This window comes from Balearica regulorum, chromosome 2 (assembly GCF_011004875.1).
Source record: "Balearica regulorum gibbericeps isolate bBalReg1 chromosome 2, bBalReg1.pri, whole genome shotgun sequence".
Lineage (NCBI taxonomy): Eukaryota > Metazoa > Chordata > Aves > Gruiformes > Gruidae > Balearica > Balearica regulorum.
In genome coordinates, this window is record NC_046185.1 from 119,103,822 (window position 1) to 119,125,241 (window position 21,420).

The window sequence follows — 21,420 nt, forward strand, 5'->3', positions numbered from 1 at the left end:
ATGGCCCAAGTCCACATATGCGCCCTAGTAGTGCATTTCCAAGGGCCTACCCTCTCTCTTCTCTGTTCCACAGCAAACAGAACTCCTCGTGCTCAGACCTCCTCCTTGCCAACACATTGTGTTTGCTAAACTTGAGTACACGCTCAGGGCAGGTTAACCTTCTTATTTAACCTTTTGCTGCTATAGATATTTAATGTTTGCCAGGGTGCCTCCCTTACTTTCCATGGCAAAGAGGTGCCCTTTGCTGCTTGCAGAAAGCATTCCTGTCTGCATCACAAGGCAAAGCAATTGCAGGCAAAGTGGAGGCACTGCGAGGCAAAGGCAGCTCATCACCCTCGGAGGGGACATAACTGCCAGGGAGAGAGACAGACAAACATTTAGAACAGTTAGGGTCACATAAGAACAATTTCTCTATTACCACTTCTCTAGTGGTGTGAAAGTATGAGGTAGGAAGGAACTAATTTTATACAATCAGGATTAATTACTCTGTTTTCAGTTCTAAACTCTTGATATCATGTAACAATGTTTATACAAACAATAGCCAATGGATATGAAATACACATAAGTGCTTGCTGAGGAAAGGAACAGTCATTTCTGAATAAAGAAAGATCTTACTACTCAAACTGAACAACTTGACCTTTGACTGTCAAAATTTACTGCAATATTCAGCAGCAGCCTCAAGAACTCAGTTGGGGAAAAAACAGAATTGTCCCTTTCTCATCTCATTAAAATATGCAATTTTAATAATCAAAACTCTTTAAAAATAAAATAATAAAAAAAATGAGACAGTAAGAGTCTTAAGTACCTAGTTGCCACCCAGTGTCAATCTCCCACATTTTAGTAATAGCTAGAGAATGGAAATTCAGCAAGTAACCAAAACAATAAGACTCAGACATCTTTAAAAGAACGCAAGAAGCACCTTTTAAAGCTTAGGACAGAAAAGTCCACCCCTACCAATCCTGTCCACTTTAAACTCTTTTGTTTTCAATATTGCTGACAAGTGTTCAGCTATAGCTAACCAACCAGCCTATAAATGAGAGCAGAGCGGTGGGCGACACACCAAGAACATGCACACTGCTGCCCAATATACATGACAACACAAAGAGAGTAAACAAATATTCCCACAAGTTGACTTCTGAACCATGACTCACGTCAACTCGTGCCACACAGGAGGACTCTGACATTCAAAACCTGAGAGAAAAGGTAAGTGTTGCAACGCCTACATTGATACCAGCATGTGATAAATGCTGATGCAAATACATAATGGGTGGAGAAGGAATGCATACCACACCCTCACACTATCAACTCATTTTTCGTGTTATTCTGCATTAGGCCCTTTCACTAGAGCAGACATATTTACTTGTTACAATTAAGAGCCAGGTTTCCAATAGATAGCAAACAATAAGCAGCTATGGGGGGAAAAAAAGCTAAGTTGTATACAGTTCTGAAAATATACATTCTTATCATGAAAGATTCAAGAGATATTTTTAATATTTCCTCACATACTCAGGAACTTAACATACCAGAACAAACATTCATTTTTATGGGTTACCACTGCAAAGTAAATTTGGCATGTTTGCTGCAATCACCACTCTGAATTAGCGGCTGAAGATATTTAACTCCTTTCAGGAAGCCTGCTGAGTGAGTGGCAATGCTTAAAGCACACGGGTGCTCGTTCCGCAGGCGATGCTTGCACTAAGGTACAGCCCGCCTTCAGTAACTCTGCAATCAAGCAGGAAACACACAAACAGGGAGCTAGTTTGAAGAAGGGTGAAGCTGGACAATACAAAGAAATCCTCTTATCCTGACTCATTTCCAAGGAACTCCAATGCAGTCGAATAATTTTAACCTTCCTTCATGAATAAAAACATCTACACTTTTGCACAATTAACCACATTAATTCTGACCACAATTCACTAGTAATAATGCTTCATTTAGAACAAAGAGATTCTCTGTAAGCTAGTAAGTTGTAAAAACAGCGGCTGAAACAGTAACACCCACATTTAAAAATATGTTGATAAAGAAATGTGGGTGTTTTGGGGTGGGCTTTTCAAGGAAGGGGGATAAATTGGTCATTGAACATGTGCTTTCCATTAAGATGTACAATCAAAGTTAGCTTGCTCAAATGTTTACAGGTTTTACATGTTTCCCACACTTTCAAAAGCCCACCCAAATTATTTCCTGTCAACTCAACCAAAAGGACAGCATGTTACTTTTGCAGAAAGGGAATGAAATGGGATGAATTGGGAAAAAGCTTATCTAGAAATTCAGTGGCTGAGCAGAATAAAGAAGAAAAACACCTCTACATTGAAAAATAAGCCATGCAAAGACAACATGCAAGTAGAAGTAGCTTAGGTCTGACTGGATAAAGAATAGAGAGTCAATGGAGGAATAAAGAAAAAGAATTGACGTGGCAAAAGCAGAAAACTAGGAAAATTATATCAATGATTACACGAATATAAACAAGGTTCAACCATAATTATCAAGTATCAAAGACACGGGAGCAAAATAAGAACAACCTGAATGAAAATTTTAGCTACGTACCTATAAAGCAAGGGCTGTTTCAGAGATTGGATGCTATAAGCATTCGTAAGAATTTCTCATAGATTTAGATGGCATACCCGCAGTCAGCATCCACTCAACATCCGGAGTAACACCAGAGTTACTCTGTCTGCAGGGATGGAGACAAAAGGGACCAATGTATGAGGGAGACAACGACTCATCATAAATGCCCAATCATCAGCCAAGCTCCTACTGTAAGGGAGAAGGTGTCAAGGGAAGTGTATTTTAAGTAAAAAGGTTGACCGGGCCACCCACAGAGCTACAGATGTGTGTTTGCGAGGTTACCTGTAACTAAGGTGCACAGAGAAGAAACATGGATAACCAAGAATTCTTGAAGAGCTGCAGCAGGGAATATGAAATATTCTTCTAATGCTAGCTTAAAGGAGTGATAAAAAAGAAAGCACAAAAAAAAAAAAAAAAAAGGCAGAGGGGTGGCAGGGAAGAACCAGGACAGTTTCACATCTGCAAAGGCACTGCAATGTAAGCAAGGCAAGGATAAATAACCATGCTTAAAGTAGCTGAGAGGTCAAGGAGAACAGGCATTATAATTGTTAATTATTGTTCAGCTAAAAAGAAAGTTAGGGAGCTTGCTGACAATCGTTTCAGTAGACTGGAACATAGAACAGAGGACAGGGGCTCCAAACTGCACACAGAACAAGAGATGAAAACATTTCAATGTGAGCAGTGGGAAAATACAGGTCAGGGTTGAAAGTTATAGAGAAGAGCAAAAGCAGGATAAGGGGTGCCAGAATGACCAAGAGAGTAAGATGAAGTTGCTCAGGCAAACAAATGGGGTTAGAAGCTTCGGCATATGTGACAAATAGGGCACACGGTGTGACTGGCGGGGGGAAAAAGACACTATTTTCTCCATGAGAAATTGCCAAAACTCATAGCCAACAAAAGGAGGAGGAAAGAGCCAATTGCACATACACAAAGTCATCTGGAATTGTAGGCAATGAACTCTCAGGCATTAGTGTGGAGTTGCTCAGCTAGAAATAAACAAGTAATGGAAGAAACCAGAAGAAAAGTAATTTGATCCAAAGCCAACCTGGATATCTCTAGAAAGCACTGCTCATTGAGAGGATGAAAAATATTGGCCTAAGAAAGAGGGAGAGGGACATGGTTATTCATAAAGATTTCTATCGGTATCTGCTTGAGCAACCTGGTCTAGTGGAGGGTGTCCCTGCCCATGGCAGAGGGGGTGGAACTAGATGATCTTTGAGGTCCCTTCCAACCCAAACCATTCTATAGTTCTGTGACATTTGTTTATTTAGCTGTTTGGGAGGTTTTTTGCAATTTTTTTTTCACCCAACTTGTGTGCATTTTTTAAAGAATCTATTTGTTTTTCTCTAAAAAATCCATCCATACGAGCCTAGATGTTTATACTGTTACCTCTCACAGTAACAGTCTGCAAAAGTTCCATCTTTTCCTCTTTTGTCATTGGTTCTGTCAATCTCAAAGTCTGCTAGAAAAATAACTGCTTTCCTACTCAAGTACACACCCAGCTCTTTCCTCCTCCCCATTCCACCTACACAATATACTTCATTAATACCAAATAAGGTGGCAACTGTCACTCATATTATAAACTATTATACTTGAAAATGTATCTAAAAAGCATAGTGTAATAGCTCTTATTTATAGAGGTTTCAATTTAATGTAATGTTAGCTAACACCAGTGATTCAATCTTCAGGTAAATAGAGTGTGACATTTTTATTGTCTAATTCCATCCACTCCTACCAAGAATAAACTCTGTAAAGGACCTTATGTAAAGGGATTAATTCATTATTCCAACCCAAGAAAGTCTTTGTAAAGATTTGTCAATTGTAAATTTTGAGCATTTGTTCATTTGCTATTGCAAGGTATTAAAAAAATTACCACCACCAAATGCGAGTTGAAGACATTATTACAATGTCAGTCCAGACAGAAGTTCATTAAATCTGAGGTAAAAGTGAGAGTCACTTCTTTACCTATTAAGTTAAGTAACAGCATTAAAACCTTATATCCTGGTGTAATTTCGGAGTGCTTTTTCCCTTGAAGAACAAGAAACGATACACTGATAAAATAATTATTTAAAAATGTAGAACAAATAAACCCACACCTTTTAAATTGAAATCGTGAGTCCCAGCAGCTTTGATAAAGAATGTTTGAACAATTTAATCAGAAAAATAATTCTGTACGATATCATCTTGTGAGGTTTTCTATTAGTTTCAAGGTACCACCAACTCTCCTCCAACGTTGTATTTACCAAAAAAGGGTGAACTGGGTAGGATTGACAATTGAATGCACACATACATCTGAGTTCCAGAGAGTCCATGTATAGCAGAGAAATAAGCTCTCTAACTAGGCTTCTTGTCTTAAAATAGATATTCAAAACAGGTCAGCTGAGCTGCAACTGCCTATCACTCTCTACCAAATATAAAAAGCATCTCAGGCAAGTGACTCTGGTATCGACAAATACATGGTAGAAATATCAAACATCAAGAGACAGACATCTCTTATAATATGCTATCTGCTCTAGGTTTTTGAAAAAGGTCCATTTTCTACTGTATTTTAAAGATGCCTTTTGTCCCACTACAGTCAGAATACCTTTCTCCAACACGAAATGCCAACACTATTTTAAACCCAAATTAATATGCCAGTATCAACTATGCCTTCCACCACACCTCTCAAATCCTTTTCTCTCTCGCACACTTCAACTGGGAGAAGGAAATGAAACCTAAACCCCATAAAGCTCCATTAAACCTTATGAGACTACCATTCACCTGAGAGGCTGAGACAGGGCTGAGCATGCTAGCCTTCCATCATGTAAAAAGTAGTTAAAAACAAAAAATTTAAAAAAGGCATTATGCCTTACCTACAGGAGAGATTTTTCCCTGTCAGACATTAAACCCTGCTTTCTCTTAGGGGAGAGCTCCCCAAACACTTGAAGCAACCAGCTAGCACAAACTCCACCTGAGGCTCTGTAGGTCTCAGCTCATGGAAGAAGTACACTGGGTGGGGGCTCCGCACTTGCAAGAAAACTTGTAAGCCCAGAATGAGACCAAGCACTAGAGTGCTCCTGAGGCCCTGATCCCTCAAGGTATGTAAATATTTGCCCAACGCCTGTTGCTTATTCCATTACCATGGACCTCCCGCAGCTTCTCCAGCGCAGTACACACCTTAAGACAATACTGAGGAGCAGACGAGTTCTTAGCTCACACACTCAGGCATGTCACACTTCAATGACACAATGACACTTCAACCACACAGACAAAGGACCATAAAAAAGAACAATAAAAAGAAGGCTATCTGTATTTAACCTGGGAGTGGGGAAAAAACCAGCTACAGCTTTTAATGACAGTACAACTGTTCTATTTTTTAAGCTTCTAAAATCAGGCCATCTCAGCCTGTTACATCATGCAGATTAATGTGATGCTACAGTATTTACTAGGGTTAAACCCAGAGGATAAAGGTTATGTAATGGATTCAGTCCAACTTAAAGTGGTCAGATCTTTCAAATAAATATGCACCTTTCCTCTCTGAACACCTGGACAGAAATAATCAAAGGTAAGAGAAGTTCAAGTTTAACAAGCTTCTAAAATTGCATTCTGCTCCAAAATCTAGTACAGAGAAACAAATGGAGGCATATGCCACTCAAAGGACCATAAAAACCCATTCAAATTTTGTCACACATATCTTTACTCTTCATGTCCCCTCTGATATTGTTATCAAAGCACTATGAAATATCTTTGTGTACTACATACATACAACATCCCCTGGGCCTACACTCCTTACTGCTTTCTGCTCTTTGCTTCATTGTGATCTTGGACTTGCCTCATTTAAGTCAAGCTCTACAACCAGAATAAAATCCATATACAACTACTCCTTTCCCAAATGCTGCATTTTGGGTTAGAGGTTACCACTGAGTGCCATTGATAAGGAATCTTGATTTTTCCACTCTGCTGAGTGTACAGTTTTAGCCATTCCTTATCCTTCCTCAAGTGCCTTCTATCAGAAGTCTGATGAAAACATTCAATGCTCCAATAAAAAAATAATTGCCTAAGTAAACATTACAAAAATCGCAAGCGGCCCAGAAGATAGTGTTTGCCAAAGTTTATATTTTTTTCAATTCAAGAAGTTAACTGGCTCACTTAAGAAGCTACTGTTTTAAATGTCTTTCACAGACAAATAAACAGAGAGAAAACATGTACTGTCTATTAATACGTTAAATATATACATATTACAGCATATTGGTAATGCAGAAAACCCAAAGACTTAAAACTCAAACCAATACAGAATCTTACAGTAAGCGTATTTAAATTCAGCTGAATTCTTATACATACAGTTAGCATTTCAAATATTTCTCCCCCTGCCCGAAGACTGATCATATAGTGCATATGCTCCTCTGCCACTCCCTTTGAAAAAGGGAAAGGTATACAGCAGAGTCTCTTGTAGCATGCTCACAAGAGAGGCTGAGGTGCAACAGAGATGCGGGCATCTCCGCCACACCAGGGTGCTGCCTTTTTCGAGGTAATTCATTTTTTAAACCATTGAATAACAATGGTCTGGTTTTACAAGCTCCAAATTCTGCAACAAGAGACTAGAAATATTTACCATCTGTGCATTCTTCGTAATACCAGTCCAGTTCGTAATAATCTGCTTCAATAAATTTCTGCATAGTCAGTATCCTTCAGCAACATAGATGAGATTTCACTTCGCTGCTAAGGTCAAGTGAAATGCAGCCATGCCTTCCTGCCTTTGCAAAATACCACATCACAAGGAAGCTCACAGAAAGCTGAAAATGAGCTGCACATCTTCAATGAGGCTGCAACTAAAATAAAAGGGGGGAGTGGAAGGTGTATTTGGGGAAAAAAAAAAATACAAAATAGAATAGAAAAAGGATGCAGAAGGGAGAAGCAGATGCCCTGGCGGCTGCTCTAATAAAGAAGCTCTGCACAGGAGCCTTGGATGGGTGTTAACAAAATCATCCTATCAAAAGGCTGATGTGCTGACGTGGGGACACACACCACCACCCGGCTGTTTCTCACTCCTTCCCTCCCTAGTCTCCACATCTCTTTCGGTCTAACATGTTGCCATGGAGACGAGCTGGCTCCAAAAGAGATGCAGAGATGAAGAAAATGCATTTTGTTGTTTCTGGCTTTACAGACCAGAAGTACCCCTCCATGCTGGAAACAAAAATCCTTGCTCAGAAAGATGATACAACTCTCTGCTGACTGCTCGCGGAACAGCGGCATCATGCCATTGCAATGCGCTGGGTACATGCAGTACATTAATAATGAAAATCTAGTCCATTACTACTATCCTCCACATGGTCTGATAAAAGCCTGCCTTCCCCATGGAAAATGGAACTACATGACTGCTTTGTTACATTATTCCGGGCTGATATAATAGAATCCTTTATGCATTCTGTTACTGCAAAGTGGCAAACAAAAAATGAAAGAATCAGAGAAATCAGGACAACAGTACATTTCCCCTTGCAATAAAGCTAATCTGCTTTTGCCCTTCTCCATGAACCACTAACCCATTTGATTAGTTTTTTCCAAACATCTAAGCTTTGTAGCTGAAAACAACAGGTTAGGACAAACTTTCACCATTCCTAAAAATGCTTAAGTTCTTCACACAGAATAGCTTAATATTCACATTGACCATTTTGGAAATGAAAGAAAAGACTTTTGCAGCACCCAAGAAAACCATGTTTAAGCTATTAGAAGAGAACCTGTCAGAGGAACAGACGGCATTAAATCTTCATCATCATCAAGCACAGCAATTCAAAAAGCATGTCTGAATCTGTGCACGTACAGTTACCAAAAGGGATCAACAACCATTTTGTTCACAACCACCACACACTCTTCCCCCCTTTCTCCCCCTTTTTTAGGAAACTGTATTTCTTTGTGAACACCAGCAGAAATGCTGGGATAGATTAAGTTGCAATATATGTTACTAACACAAGCTAGGAGGCCAGACTGGGTCTGACCAAGTGGGCGTGTCTGTCTAACCAAAGACGCCATCTACTCTTCATGATATAATAAACCCTCACCTTTTGCTTTGCAACTCACTTTTACTAACTTAATTTGATGCTTCCAGATCTGGAAATCTGAGCACTCAATTCAGCTCTCCTTTCCAATCACTCATGGTTTTGCAGATTTCTATTGTGCTCCCCCTCATGTAAGTCTTTTCTAGGTTGTTACCACTTGCTCTGCTCCCCGACTGGTACCATTTTGCTTTACTGTAACAGAAATAGGTAAGGAATATTCAAGATACGCAGTACCTTTGAGCTTTGGAATTGCCACATCTCTTTTATATATTGATAGCTGAAGCACAGATTAACAGATCTGTTCACGCATCTGCCACGCGTTTTTGGAGAATCCCTCCTACAAGGAAAGGCTGAAAGAGCTGGGATGGTTCGGCCTGGAGAAGAGAAGGCTCAGGGGCATCTTACCAGTGTGTATAAATACCTGAAGGGAGGGCACAGAGAGGACAGAGCCAGGGTCTTTCCAGTGGTGCCCAGTAACAGGATTAGAGGTGATGAACACCAGCACATACACAGAAGGTTCACCCTGAACAGAATTTTTTAATTTTTTATTTTTTTTAATGCAAGAGTGACTGAGGACTGACACAGCCAGCTCCAGGGGATCCTACTTAAGCAGGGGAGCTGGACCAGATCACTTGCAGAGGTCCCTTCCAACCATTCCGCTATTCTGTGATTTTGTAGTTCAAGGGCCTCCACTCATTTACTTCATTTGTTTAACTGCCCCAGACTAAGATTCTTTGAAATTATTTCATTACACAAAATACTTATTTTTACCTTCCTAGACAGCAGGAACAAGGGCATGTGGTTTCAGACCACTGTGAACTTTAAAGATTCATGGAGACTGAAGTGCTAGAGCTCTTCCTCAAATACAGTTTCCCCTTGCTCCTATGAGATGCTCTCAGGCCAGGCAGCAAACTGCAATCCATGTCTCAAAGCCACTGGTTTGTTTAACTTGACTCTTACACCCCTGCCCGTTCTCCTGCCCATGCCAGCCTTAGCCACCTGGGGCCAAGGCCCACAGCTGTCCTACAAGGGAGTCTCGGGATGAGGAGATCCAATGGTCGTACTTCAGTTATTGCTGGTGGACAGCTGAGTTGGTGTAATACCTAAATAAAGTTAGTCAACCTGCTCTAGGCTGGAAGCACTGCCCTTCTTGGGAGGCTAACTCAAAGCAAAGAAGCATGGCCTTAATCAAGGCACCACCACATTTATGGGCACTTCCTCCCCATTTGTTACTTTTGCATCAAGCTAACCTTAGCCCTCCTGAAATCAAGAGGTACTCTAAGACAAAAAGGGTCTGAAAAGCAAAACTTGCTCTCATTTTGACAAGGATCACATTATTTTTTTGCTTCATTCTGCTGATTAGATTTTTAGTATGCTCAATATTGATGTGAAAGCAATACAATAAGTGTACATAATCTTCAGGTTAGTAAATCACAAAGGATTATATAAAATCCACTAAGAGCCTTTGGACATGCAAAGGCCACACAATTACCTTTAAAAAAGAGATCATATTTTGATTAGTGCAAGTGTTTTTGCTAAATGTGATCATTCTGCCCAAACGCCGTGCCATCTTGACACAGAGGAATGTGACAAAGCACTCCAGCCCTAGCTCAGTCTTGCAGAATTTCAGTTATGCATACTCACAAGGCAAGAACTGTACATGATATTAAATGCAATTAAGGCTACACTGTTAAAATACTGTCAGAGAAAAATAAAGGTTCCTATGGCAACATTAACTCAATTGCTCTGCATATAAGCTATTTGTTCCACTTGTATTATTTTTGTCCAAAAGGTAATTTCAGTCTGGTAATGCTATTAAACAAGCATTTCAGATGTAAAAAATGAATATTGGCTACCAGCTTAAATTGCTGCAGGGACTCTCTCCTTTTTATTTCCTGACATTTTAAACAAGGGAAATCTTCAACATGCTAGAATCTTCTTCCCACCGTCCTCCCTGCTGCACACACATCCCCCTTTCAATGACACAGGATAAAAATCGTTCAAGGTGGAGGTTTGGGGCTTTTTGTTTGTTTTATTGACCTTTTTCTACAGATCTGATTGGAAATGTATTGGTGTAATCCAGAAAGGCATTATTTTTCTGTGGAGAAAATCACTTGGGTGGTCAAATGATTTCAGTACTCCTCAAGAGACCTGGAAATATGCGAGAAGTGTATGATCTTCCCAGCATGAACAGAGAAACCCTGGCCAGACAGAATACTATGTATCCAGGTATCCAAATGCAAGCCTCCCTTCAATTATATGAGAAATTGTAGCTCTATAAAGGGGGGGCTGGAAGGGCCATCAAGTTGAACGTGAAAATCTGACCAGGCCTACAAGGCAGCTGCATACTTGCAGAACCCTCTCTCAACCTCTGCAGCCCTACTTTTCCTTCCTACAGCTATACATTGGATTCAACTTACGTAAAACTTATCAGAACAGTACATTTTCCTGCGGACTACTGCAAACATTAAACCCCTGTGCACTCAAATCTCCATAGTGCCACACTGCATTTGCCTGGGGTATTGCATCTAAAACTTGAGTTTAAGAAAGATTTCAGGTAATAGATGTCTGACTATAAGGGACTTGCTTTTTCCTATTCCAGAGCTAAACACAGTTATGAACATTCATGTGGCATTCCCTTCCGGCTGTGGATTTCGTTCTATTTTTCTGTGTTCAGTTTCAAAGCAAACAAAACCCCCTACTTTTATTTGTTCTCCATGGAGCAAAATACACAGACTGATAAAGACTTCTGGCAGCCAACTCTGATCAGCTACACTGAGCGCTCCTTAAGTTTGAAGTTACAAAGGGGTTTTATTAGGCACAAAAGTTGACTTCAAAAACTCACAAGCCCTCTTCTCTTTCCCTTTTGCTTCAATAAATCTGTGCCATAGGTCAACACTAAACTGGTCTGCCTAAATTAGCCAGGTTATAAAAATCACACAAACCCCTTTTCCTTGTTTGAAGGGAATTCTTGACACACATAATTTCAACTACCTCATTTATAAACATGGCCTCTCAACAAAGTGTAGCAGCACACATGCAGTGAACCGTGTTGCCTGGGTGCAAAGCAGCAGCAAGTAACCTCTGCTGGCTAATGACATGTTCAAAGAATGTCATTACATAGTCTATCACTATAAATCATGCGTTCCCATACTTTGTCATTCTCAGCTTTCTTCTCCAAATCTTTTCCAATTCTAGGAGGATCCTTTGAAAGTGAACATCGGAGCTGCATGGAATATTTCCATGGCGCCTGCAAGAGTGTATTACCTCCCATTTGATTAACTCTGCATCATAGTTGGCTACAGCATCGCATCAGGATGTTAAATTAAACATCATATCCTTTCATTATTTTCTACAGTCATCACCACTCAGGATAAAGTTGCCCATGCCATTAACATCGCCTGGAGTCCTTTTTATCAGAGGAGCAGCTGTACAGTCCACCGCTACGCAATGCACATTGGTAATATTGTGGCGATGCCTGACTACTTACTTTGCAAACTGACATTTTTTAACTGACTTTAGTAACTCTGCCCCACCCCCCACCCCCCCAAAAAAAGAGCATTAAAAAGGAAAGCAAGCATATTTAAAAGCTCAACTGATTTTCAAGGACAGGCTGGCATACTGATATTTTTAAATTGGGATCTCACTTACTGGTGTTTCACCTTCTAAAAGAACACTGAGCAGGAGTCATCCTGTGACTGCACACTTAGTAAGAGCAAACAACTCTGCAACTTAGGACAGAGATCTCTTCCAGTGTAGTATTCTTGCTTAGCAAGAAGTCAGCGTGGCTTGCTTAACCTGAAAAGAGCGGAACCAGAGCAGTGAAAGCATTGTATCAGCAGCTTTCAGAACTGGTATTTAGAAAAACAGGTGCTTCAGACTGTTTTGACTGACTTTCCTTCATCAAAATAGGGTTACTATTCAGGGCTTCAAAATGGTGCAGGTACTTCCTACAGATGGGACAGAGCTGGTCCCTTCTGGACGCCATAAGGGCACGCTGACGTCACCTGGTACAGACAAAAGACTCTTCCAATGCAGAGAAGAGCCTAACTGTTCCACTGAAACAAAGTGATTTCACATGAGACAGGGGCAGACAGATGAAATTAAATTACTTAAGGACAAAACCCTATCTCCCACAAGAAAGGATTATTTCTCCCTTCCCCCAAATTATTACTGGGGAATACTATATTTGCATTTGTATAAAATCAAAATTGATGTGGTCTTCAGCAACCCACCTGCACAACCAGCCGTATGGTTTAATTAAGGGATCACTGGGCATACTTACATACTGTAAAAGAGACCATGATAGCAATAGGTAGACATTTAAGAGAATATATCCCTCTCCAGCATAAACAAATGAAGAGTAAAGCTTTAGAGTCACATTTTGTAAACTGTTCACCACCTGGAAATTATGTAAACTACAATCTCTGGGTTTTTTTGTGGTTGTATTTTTCTTGGAGACAGCAAACACATTTGTAAAATGAAGTTGAGCTTAACATCATGCTTAATTGGATAGACAAAAATATTACAGTAGCATGGTTATGACCTATTTTTCTAACGAGGAAGGAAAAAACCCACTGACAGTCATGATTGCAGCTTCCTGGGAGAGAAAAGGAACACAAGTTGCATTACACTGAAGGAATCAGGGAGCCCAGAACTGGGCCCAGCACTCCAGATGCGGCCTTACCACTGCCAAGTAAAGGGGAAGGATCACCACCCTCAACCTGCTAGCAACACTGCTGTACAGTCCAGGATACCATCGGCCACCTTTGCAGCAGGGGCACGTTGCTGGCTCATGTTCAGCTTTGCATCCACCAGGACCTCTCAGGTCCCCAGCCAGTCAGACCCCAGCATGGACTGGTGCATGGGGTTGTTCCTCCCCAGATGCAGGACTTTGCACCTCCCTCTACTGAATTGCACAAGGCTTTTTGACTCATCTCTCCAGCCTGTCAAGGTCCCTTTGAAAGGGAGCACAGTCCTCTGGTGTCTCAGCCACTCCTCCCAGATTCTGTTTATGTGTCTCATCCTCCCTGATGCTGCACAGCTTGCTGACTTCCTCTTAACTTCTCCACTTGGTAACAGCTCTTCAACAGCAGCACACCTCTTTGAGGCACACAGCCTCAAAGAAGGCCATCTCTCCCTAACCTCAGCAAGGGATCCCAGACACTTCCCAGCAGCACGGGACTTGTAGGGCTGCATCCACCATCTGAAGCTCTGTCTGGGTTAAAGTCTCTGCCCTGGCAGGGACAGGTGCTCCAAAACCTAGGGAATGCACCCTGTGGCACACCACCACTACTGCCACCACATCTGAAGGTTTAGGCTGTTCTGAACACAGATGAGGACCCCTTCTTTTCACCCTTGCACACAGACTGCTCCATCTGTTGGCTGTCTCTGGGAGCCGGGCTCCAGACTCAGCTGTGACATAGGGCTCTCCCAAGCACCAGCTAAAAAGGTGCTTGACTATCCCTAACCAGCAGCAGCTGCAATGAAGGCTCCAAGCAGGGAGCAGCTGACAGGTTCTCAGAAGCCACTAGAGCTCCCTCAGGCCCACATCCCTATGGCTCCCCTTACCTTGCCCCCTACCTGGCAGCAGCAGACACCCTCAGGTTTCTCAGAGGGTTCCCAGGAGTCCCCAGGTGATCCTGGGCCCTGTCCCCGTAAAGCTCTCAAGGCAGAACCCAGTCTCTCACACAAAGTGCTGTCTCTGTTCACTGCCTCTGGTAGCTGCACTCAGAGAGCTGTGCTCTAGGTCTGACTCTTATATAGACATCTCCCCAGCCATCAGCTAAATAAAAGGGTGCTTGATGTTTCCTAATCTGGGGGCAGGGAGATGGAATGTCACTTAGCTGCATTACACATTTGTGCAGCACATTTTAGACTGGCTTAAAAACTCGAGGGCAGAGTGCCTTAACGAGACTGGTGAGATGATATTTGATTTATTTGATTATGTTTTAAGGTCACATCAGTTTTATTTTGTTCATTTGGTAGGGACTGGCTTAGTCTCAAGCATATGAAGAAAATAATGACAAAGATACGCTTTGGAGTTTCAGAACGTAAAACGGTATGTATCTGCAGTCCCAACACACTATTCAGTTCCTCCCAAAAGGTATCTCCATCCAAGTGTGAAGACTCCATTTCCCAATTGCCAACTAAATTTTAAGAACTATCCTGCATCACCTTATCCTGGGTTATTGCTTAAGTTCCCCCCCAAAAGTTGCTAATAAATTAAAATGCTTGGATATTAAAATATTTATCTTTCTACCAATATCTTCAAAAATTAATTCAAAAGGAGGGCTAATCAGCCTTGTGCCCGTGCTTGAGTGACACTGCCCAGTAGATTCTGTGACTGCCAGCCTTTGTGGTTGGGGACTGGACTGAGGATGTCAAAAACAAAAAGCCACAGGAAGGCAGAAAAAAAATCTGCTCTGACAAGCCACAGCAGTACAGCTGTTGACTCTCATCCTGTATGGATCAACACAGAGGAAAACTCATCACATCGATGCTGGTTTATAACCTGCTGGTAGAAATCTCAGCAGGTAGTCCAAAAACTATGACATTTATCCTAAGTCATTCAGAAATCAAATGCCCTTCTTGTGTAACTGCTCAGATTTCAAGCCTCACATGTTCATACAGAACAGTTACAATGACAACATTCAGTGTGCAAACCTTATGAAGCTTAACAAAATACTAGTAAAAGTCAAAAGCTAGATTTTAAAAATTCCAAGCATAATTCTTGTTGTCCACTCATCTGAACTCCAATCAAAACCAGTGAGTTACATAAAAGCAGTCCCATAGGTATGAAATGGCCAACTGCAATCAGTATTTTGCCTAAAAGTTTTGATATAGATTGTGGAGGGAGATTTAAGACCAAGGATCCAAATATTCCCTGGGTACACAGTTTTCTTCCCCACTACAGAGACATCAACTCAATTTATGCTAGGCAAGCCCATCACTCCTGTTGTGATACCTTGCAATGCACATTCTCCATTCCATTAAAAGAAATTTAGGCAGTATAAAACCTTGCTGGAAATGGCAGAACATTACTGGCCTCAGCATGGTAAGGTTGCAGTGTTTAAGAGACATTTTTGCTTAAATAAAGTTTGTCTCTCGCAGTGACGAGAGTATGGAGATACCCAAGATTCTAATTATAATGACAGAAGAACAGTCCCTGTTACTGCAAAATACTAAGAAAGTAACAATCAATTTTTTTTCAGAAATCCACATTTTGCAATTGTAGAGATTCAAATAGCATCCAAGTATCACAATGAACTTAAGAAATCTGAAGGTGTCATTGGAAAAGTGATTTTAGCTCATTTTATAGATCTGTAGCATTTATTATCCTTGATTTATGTTGTATTATGACTTACACAGCATTTATATAAGCCTACAAGAACAGTAATAGTAAGCAAAAAATATAAACATCTGAATACCAAGAAAAACTAGTTTGCAAATTTGATTTATTGACAGAAAACAGAGATGTGCTCAGAGAACCTAGGTTTTTAGTAATTACTGAAATCACCATATGCACACATACATCCACACCTCTCATTGCTTTTTTGTTTTAATAGGTCACATCTTGACTCAGTCATAACCACTACACGCAATGACAAGATTAAGCAGAACAAGGTCAGTAGACTGGAGAACCAGAAAAGAGTCAGTATTAAAGTGCACATCACTGAGGCATCCAAGAAATGAGTGTAGCATAAATACTTCCGCTGTATAGACATTTATATATCAAGTCTTACTTTAATTTATAGTTTCTCGTTATACACAAGCTGCAGAGGATACTTCATTTTACTGAAAACCTTCCCAGACCACAGTGGCTTCCCTACTCTTTGCATTGAAGCTCTCTCTTCCTCCATCCATGCTTGTGCTTAACTTCTACTACACATTCAGTGCTTGTTTTCATATTTTAAGGACAAATAATGGAATACAAGAACAGATGGCATTTGTGAATATCAAGTTACTTTTGAGAACAGTTGTACTCCACGTATCCTTTACAGTAGGATCTAATATGCCATTATGCTCTATTAAAGATGGATGTACAAACCAAGGAGACCTAAAGAAGCAATCAATCAACAAACAAACAAAAAAATCAGATACCAAAATGGAGATGTCCATTAAGACAGTGGCCCTATTAAAAGCACTTACACTCTTCATTTTGCAATCCAGAGAACATAATTTCTCTTTTTGCTCAAAAACAATTGACTATTTTCCTAAATTCAGGTCTTCCCTTGTGATATGCTTCCTATGGTAAAAAGGAAACACAGCCCCCTCTGCCCCCTGAAACAGTTCCTGTTCAGTCACAGTAAAATGAATATATGTGAGCATTAATAACTACTAATCTACTTTTTAACTGAATGAAAATGCATCTGTGTACTTCAATAGCTTGATAATATACCACTCCAAACACCCATCAGCTCTTCAGAAAACTCCTTCATTTCAGTGCTTCTACTTTAAAGGACAGCAACACAGCTGCCAGTTATCTCATATGCTGAATCACTCCTGGAAGTAATGCCTCTCATGGATTCTCTCCTGGGAGTAAATGCTAACACAGATGAACTCAAACTAGAGAATATTGTCACTACAAGCGATTTAAGATTCTTTCACAGATAACAGTCTTTGGAGACACGTGAATCTATCCAAACAACCACGGAGCCTCTCTTATTAAATATAAATGTATTATTCAGAAACTAAAAGTCACAGACAAATAGGTATTCAGTATCACAAGTTCCCTACTAACAAGCCTGTTTTACAGAAAAGGAGAATACTACATGGATAATGAGAACGCATTATAAAATGCACAATGGATATATGTGAACATGTAAGTGCATGTGCCTAATAGAGAAATCACATACTGTAATTCATACACAAATGCCATTTTAAACAGCAAATAAATTCTTTGGAAGTGCAGTTCTCAGAGAGAGATAGTCCATGGAGAATTAGAGCACTGTTTTCTGAGTGCAGCTTAAAATTTTGGTTTGGGGTTGCAAATCAATTAGAATTTTTTACATAACCTTCTTGACAAACTAGCTTGCTTTCTCCTTTTTGTGTTGCCACTCTAAAGTGGGAACAAATGAAGACTATAGTGCAGTTTACAAGGCATTTATTTTCAGAATCAGTTTACTTACTATGCTTAAGATAGCCACATTTTTAAATCAACCTTAGGGCACTTTACAAGTGTTAACCAAAAATGTGTTTGAGGAATTATTTTCATTTTGAGTAGAGATTTAAAGTTTGGTCACTATATTTTAAAGTTCTTTCAAAAGGATAACTACAAATCCAATTGTATATCAATACACATAACACTATATATATTTATTATACATGCATATACACACATTTTTAAAAAATATATTTAGAACACCCAACTTTCCTACTTCTGTGGGCCTTAAAATATTTTTAAGTAATGCAGTACTGAGGTTCAATGGTTCAGACATCCATCTTGTTCACAACTTACAAAAAGAGTCAGGACAGAGCTGGAGACATGGATCATAACCAAGACAGAGGTTAAAGAGTCACTGAATATGGTAACTGGCCACAAACGTGTTCAAAACCTACAGCAGAAGGAAGCAAAAACGCTGCTCTCAATTACCACTCCCCAAAAAATCAACCAACCTCCCCTGCCCTTGGATGGGGGGGTGGGAATACAATTATAACCAGTGGAAAACCAGATGCGTTCCCCCTCCCTAATTCCAGTTGTTTGCAGTAGGTACCTGAACATCATGAAAACAAGGAGTTACAGTGCAAGACTGTCACTATTGTGTTACCATTCAGACTATTTCTAAACTAAATAGTTAAAGAGTAACTGGTGTGGCAAGATTTTATAATATGTTGCTCTTCCCGATAAGCTCTCTCCCTAAACAACAAGAAGCCTTTCAAAAGACTATTTACCCATATTAATAATGCACAATATTTACATATAAAAACATGCACAAACATCCCCCTTGCTGTCCAGCATTTCTCTGTGAACATTTCCTGAATAAAGTCATAACATTTCCCTCCCTCCCTGTTACATCCTAGTTCCGAAGCTGATCAACACTACAACACACCAGGAACCATAAGCAACCAAAAGACGTAATTTCACACCTAAAAATATTCTGCACCAGCTGAAGTTTTAATATTAATTTTAGTTAACTTGGTGTATCTCTAAGAAGCTTGAAGAAGGTAAAGCAACAATCTGTATGTGTAGCGCATTTTAATTCTGATTAAAGTATTTTTTTTGCAGCAAATCCATTTTCATTGCAGCAAAATCGATGAATTCCTCCTTCAGTTAAGGAAAACTTTGACAGCCTATGAAATTTCATTTGTATTATTTATTAAATTTAACTACATCCATAGAATTCTTAGACCACAATGATACTATTTTGAAAGTAGCAGAAATTTCTAAGATTATGTTAAAACTTTCCAATAGACAAGTTACAGTATTTCCTCACGCCCTCATCAAGGTTTTTAAAAACAAACTAAACAGGTACAGGAGGAGTGCCTTAATTGCAGCACTGAAAATGAATCATTGTGCAAGCAGCCACACCCTAGAAAACGCTCTCCAAAGTGATGACGGTACAATTCACAGGGCTTTTCTGCCAACTTACAATAATGTTTTTATCTTGGTAGCTAATTTTTCCATTAACCAATGTTTACAATCAATGTCATGATTTCCAAACATGTCAGTTTTATGATCTCGCACTCCCACATATAGATGTATTATGTGACTTGTTCACGATAACTGAACAAGGGTAAAGTCAGAGATCTCAGTTTCCAGGTATCAGTCTAAGGCTCAATCCAAATTTGCTTAAACTTCTTAAACTACTATCTATACACAAATGTCTGTATATAAGCAGTAAGGAATAAACTTTATGGAAATTCTGCTTCCTTGGTTCCTCTTAAGTATTTTTTTCCCAATGAAAGCAGAAAACATACATTGTTGCAGGAATTAATCTCATAATTTCTTTCATTCAACCCAGCTGATTGGATGAAATCTTCAACCACAGCAACATGGTAAAGTTGCAGTCATTATGCTTGTGAGAGAAAAACTGGATAAAATTGTTTAAATACTCACAGGTACAGGCAGCTACTGCTATCCAATTCCTCTGTTGTACATAGCTTCATTTTGTATCCATTCCCAACAGTCACACACTGTTGCAAGTGACATGCCCCACCAGCAAAACATCTTCCCCATAGTTATTGCAACAATCCACCCACATAGACAGTCTTACTTGTGAGACAAGACTAATCAGGTTACTAAAGATTCTGGAAACCTGACACTTGAAAAAAACCATTTCTTTAAGCCGACTTCTGCCATCATTATAACAACACTAATGGCCTGATACAAAACAAGGAGCTGTAGCACAACTGATTGCATAGATCATCTTCAGTGTCACCTCTCCCCCTTCCCACTGTTTTTGTCCGATTGGCAGGAGGTGGAGAACATATGTAAGCTATCTACTAAATGTCTTCTATTGAAGCATTAGTCAGAAACTCAGTTCTTCATATTCTTAACGCTTTTCTTTAACAACCTTGCTCCTTACAAACTGAATTGTCCAGCTGCTTCAAAATACAATGAAGCCATCTTTGCAGAGGTTTGTGTTGAGCCCCATAACTCATCCCTTCTGTGCCCATCCACAGTGCCTCAATAAGTCTACTTTCATTTATCTACTACTATAATCTATGTAAATCCACTACTATGTAAGTCTAACTACTACAGCTTTAGCAAAAAAAATTAGCTTGATACTCTGCAGACTATTTTAATGTGCAACACATGCAGAAGTGCAACAAAATTGCACCTTCATGTGAAACCATGGAGGGGGAAAAAAAAAGGAAGAATAATTTAATCATGCATTACTCAATAAATCAGCAATTAAAGGATGAATCACAGAAGTCTTCTCTACTTGCACAGGTGAGTCAACACCCACAGTGGAAGAACCCAGAGAGACATGAATCCATTCACCATGATAAAAACATCTAGAAGCTCAAACAAAAGAATGAAAAACCAAGGTCACAACACTACACACTTTCCCTCCAGGCACAAAAGGTACCTTTTCATCCAATAGTATGAATATGAACAAAAGAAAGAATTAAGGGACAAACAATCTCAACCAAATGTTGAGAGTTTGGCTCTTCACAAGTCTTTCCCAGAAGCATAAGCTGCAGAACAATGATTTGATGTCATGTTGTGACGCTAACACACAGTTCCATCAGACAACAGTGCAACGTGTCAGAGAACATACTCAAAAAAAGCAAATATTGAAACAGATCTAAGCTTTCTACATTGTAGATGTACAGAAATTTCAGTCTCTTGCCAGAGAGATGACGAGCAAAAAAACATTCAGTTTCACCAATATTTGTAATGTGGACAAGTGCATGCACAGATTACAAATGCAACTGCTGTTTCTGATTAAACATTTCCTTTGTTTTCTATCTACCACAAACTTGAAGACCAAAGCAATATATCACAAACAGTTCTCTTGCTTTCCACAGCTGTAACAGAACTGCACAGATATTTCAGAGAAGAAAAATAGCACTATTTTATTTGTTCCTCAGCACAATTTCTGAATTTTTTGACTTACGGAAGTATTTCAAGGTCTCTTCTATTTGTTCAGTTGTTAAGTCAATATTTGCATCAGGGGAAATGAGCGGTGTATGAAGCCAGTCGTCGTGGTCATAACCATAGATTGTATCTGCTCTTAGCTTATAATGAGGCAGCTGCTCTTCCAGTAGACTGATGATTTCAACTTCAGGAAGATTGGTACTATTGCACACATCTGGGAAGAGAAAAAGGACAATCTCTGTTAGTTACTTTAAATCAAGAACTATACATACAAGC

The 21,420-nt window shown here is 39.8% G+C and overlaps 1 protein-coding gene across 9 annotated transcripts in view; it reads right to left on the minus strand.

The window, feature by feature from the left end:
• TRAK1 (trafficking kinesin protein 1) overlaps nucleotides 1–21,420 on the minus strand; it is a 440,848-nt gene that overhangs the window by 51,354 nt on the left and 368,074 nt on the right. For 6 of the 9 annotated variants that reach the window (XM_075745575.1, XM_075745574.1, XM_075745572.1 and 3 more), the window contains one exon: nucleotides 21,164–21,358. The exons of 1 other annotated variant lie outside the window; for it this stretch is intronic. Coding sequence is in view for 4 of the 8 variants with exons in the window: in XM_075745574.1 (XP_075601689.1) it covers nucleotides 21,164–21,358 (195 nt within the window). In the remaining 4 variants the exon portion in view is untranslated. Of the gene's footprint in view, nucleotides 1–7,156; nucleotides 7,523–21,163; nucleotides 21,359–21,420 lie in introns of those variants that run through there. 2 more of the 9 variants (XM_075745580.1, XM_075745577.1) reach the window with 2 other exon arrangements.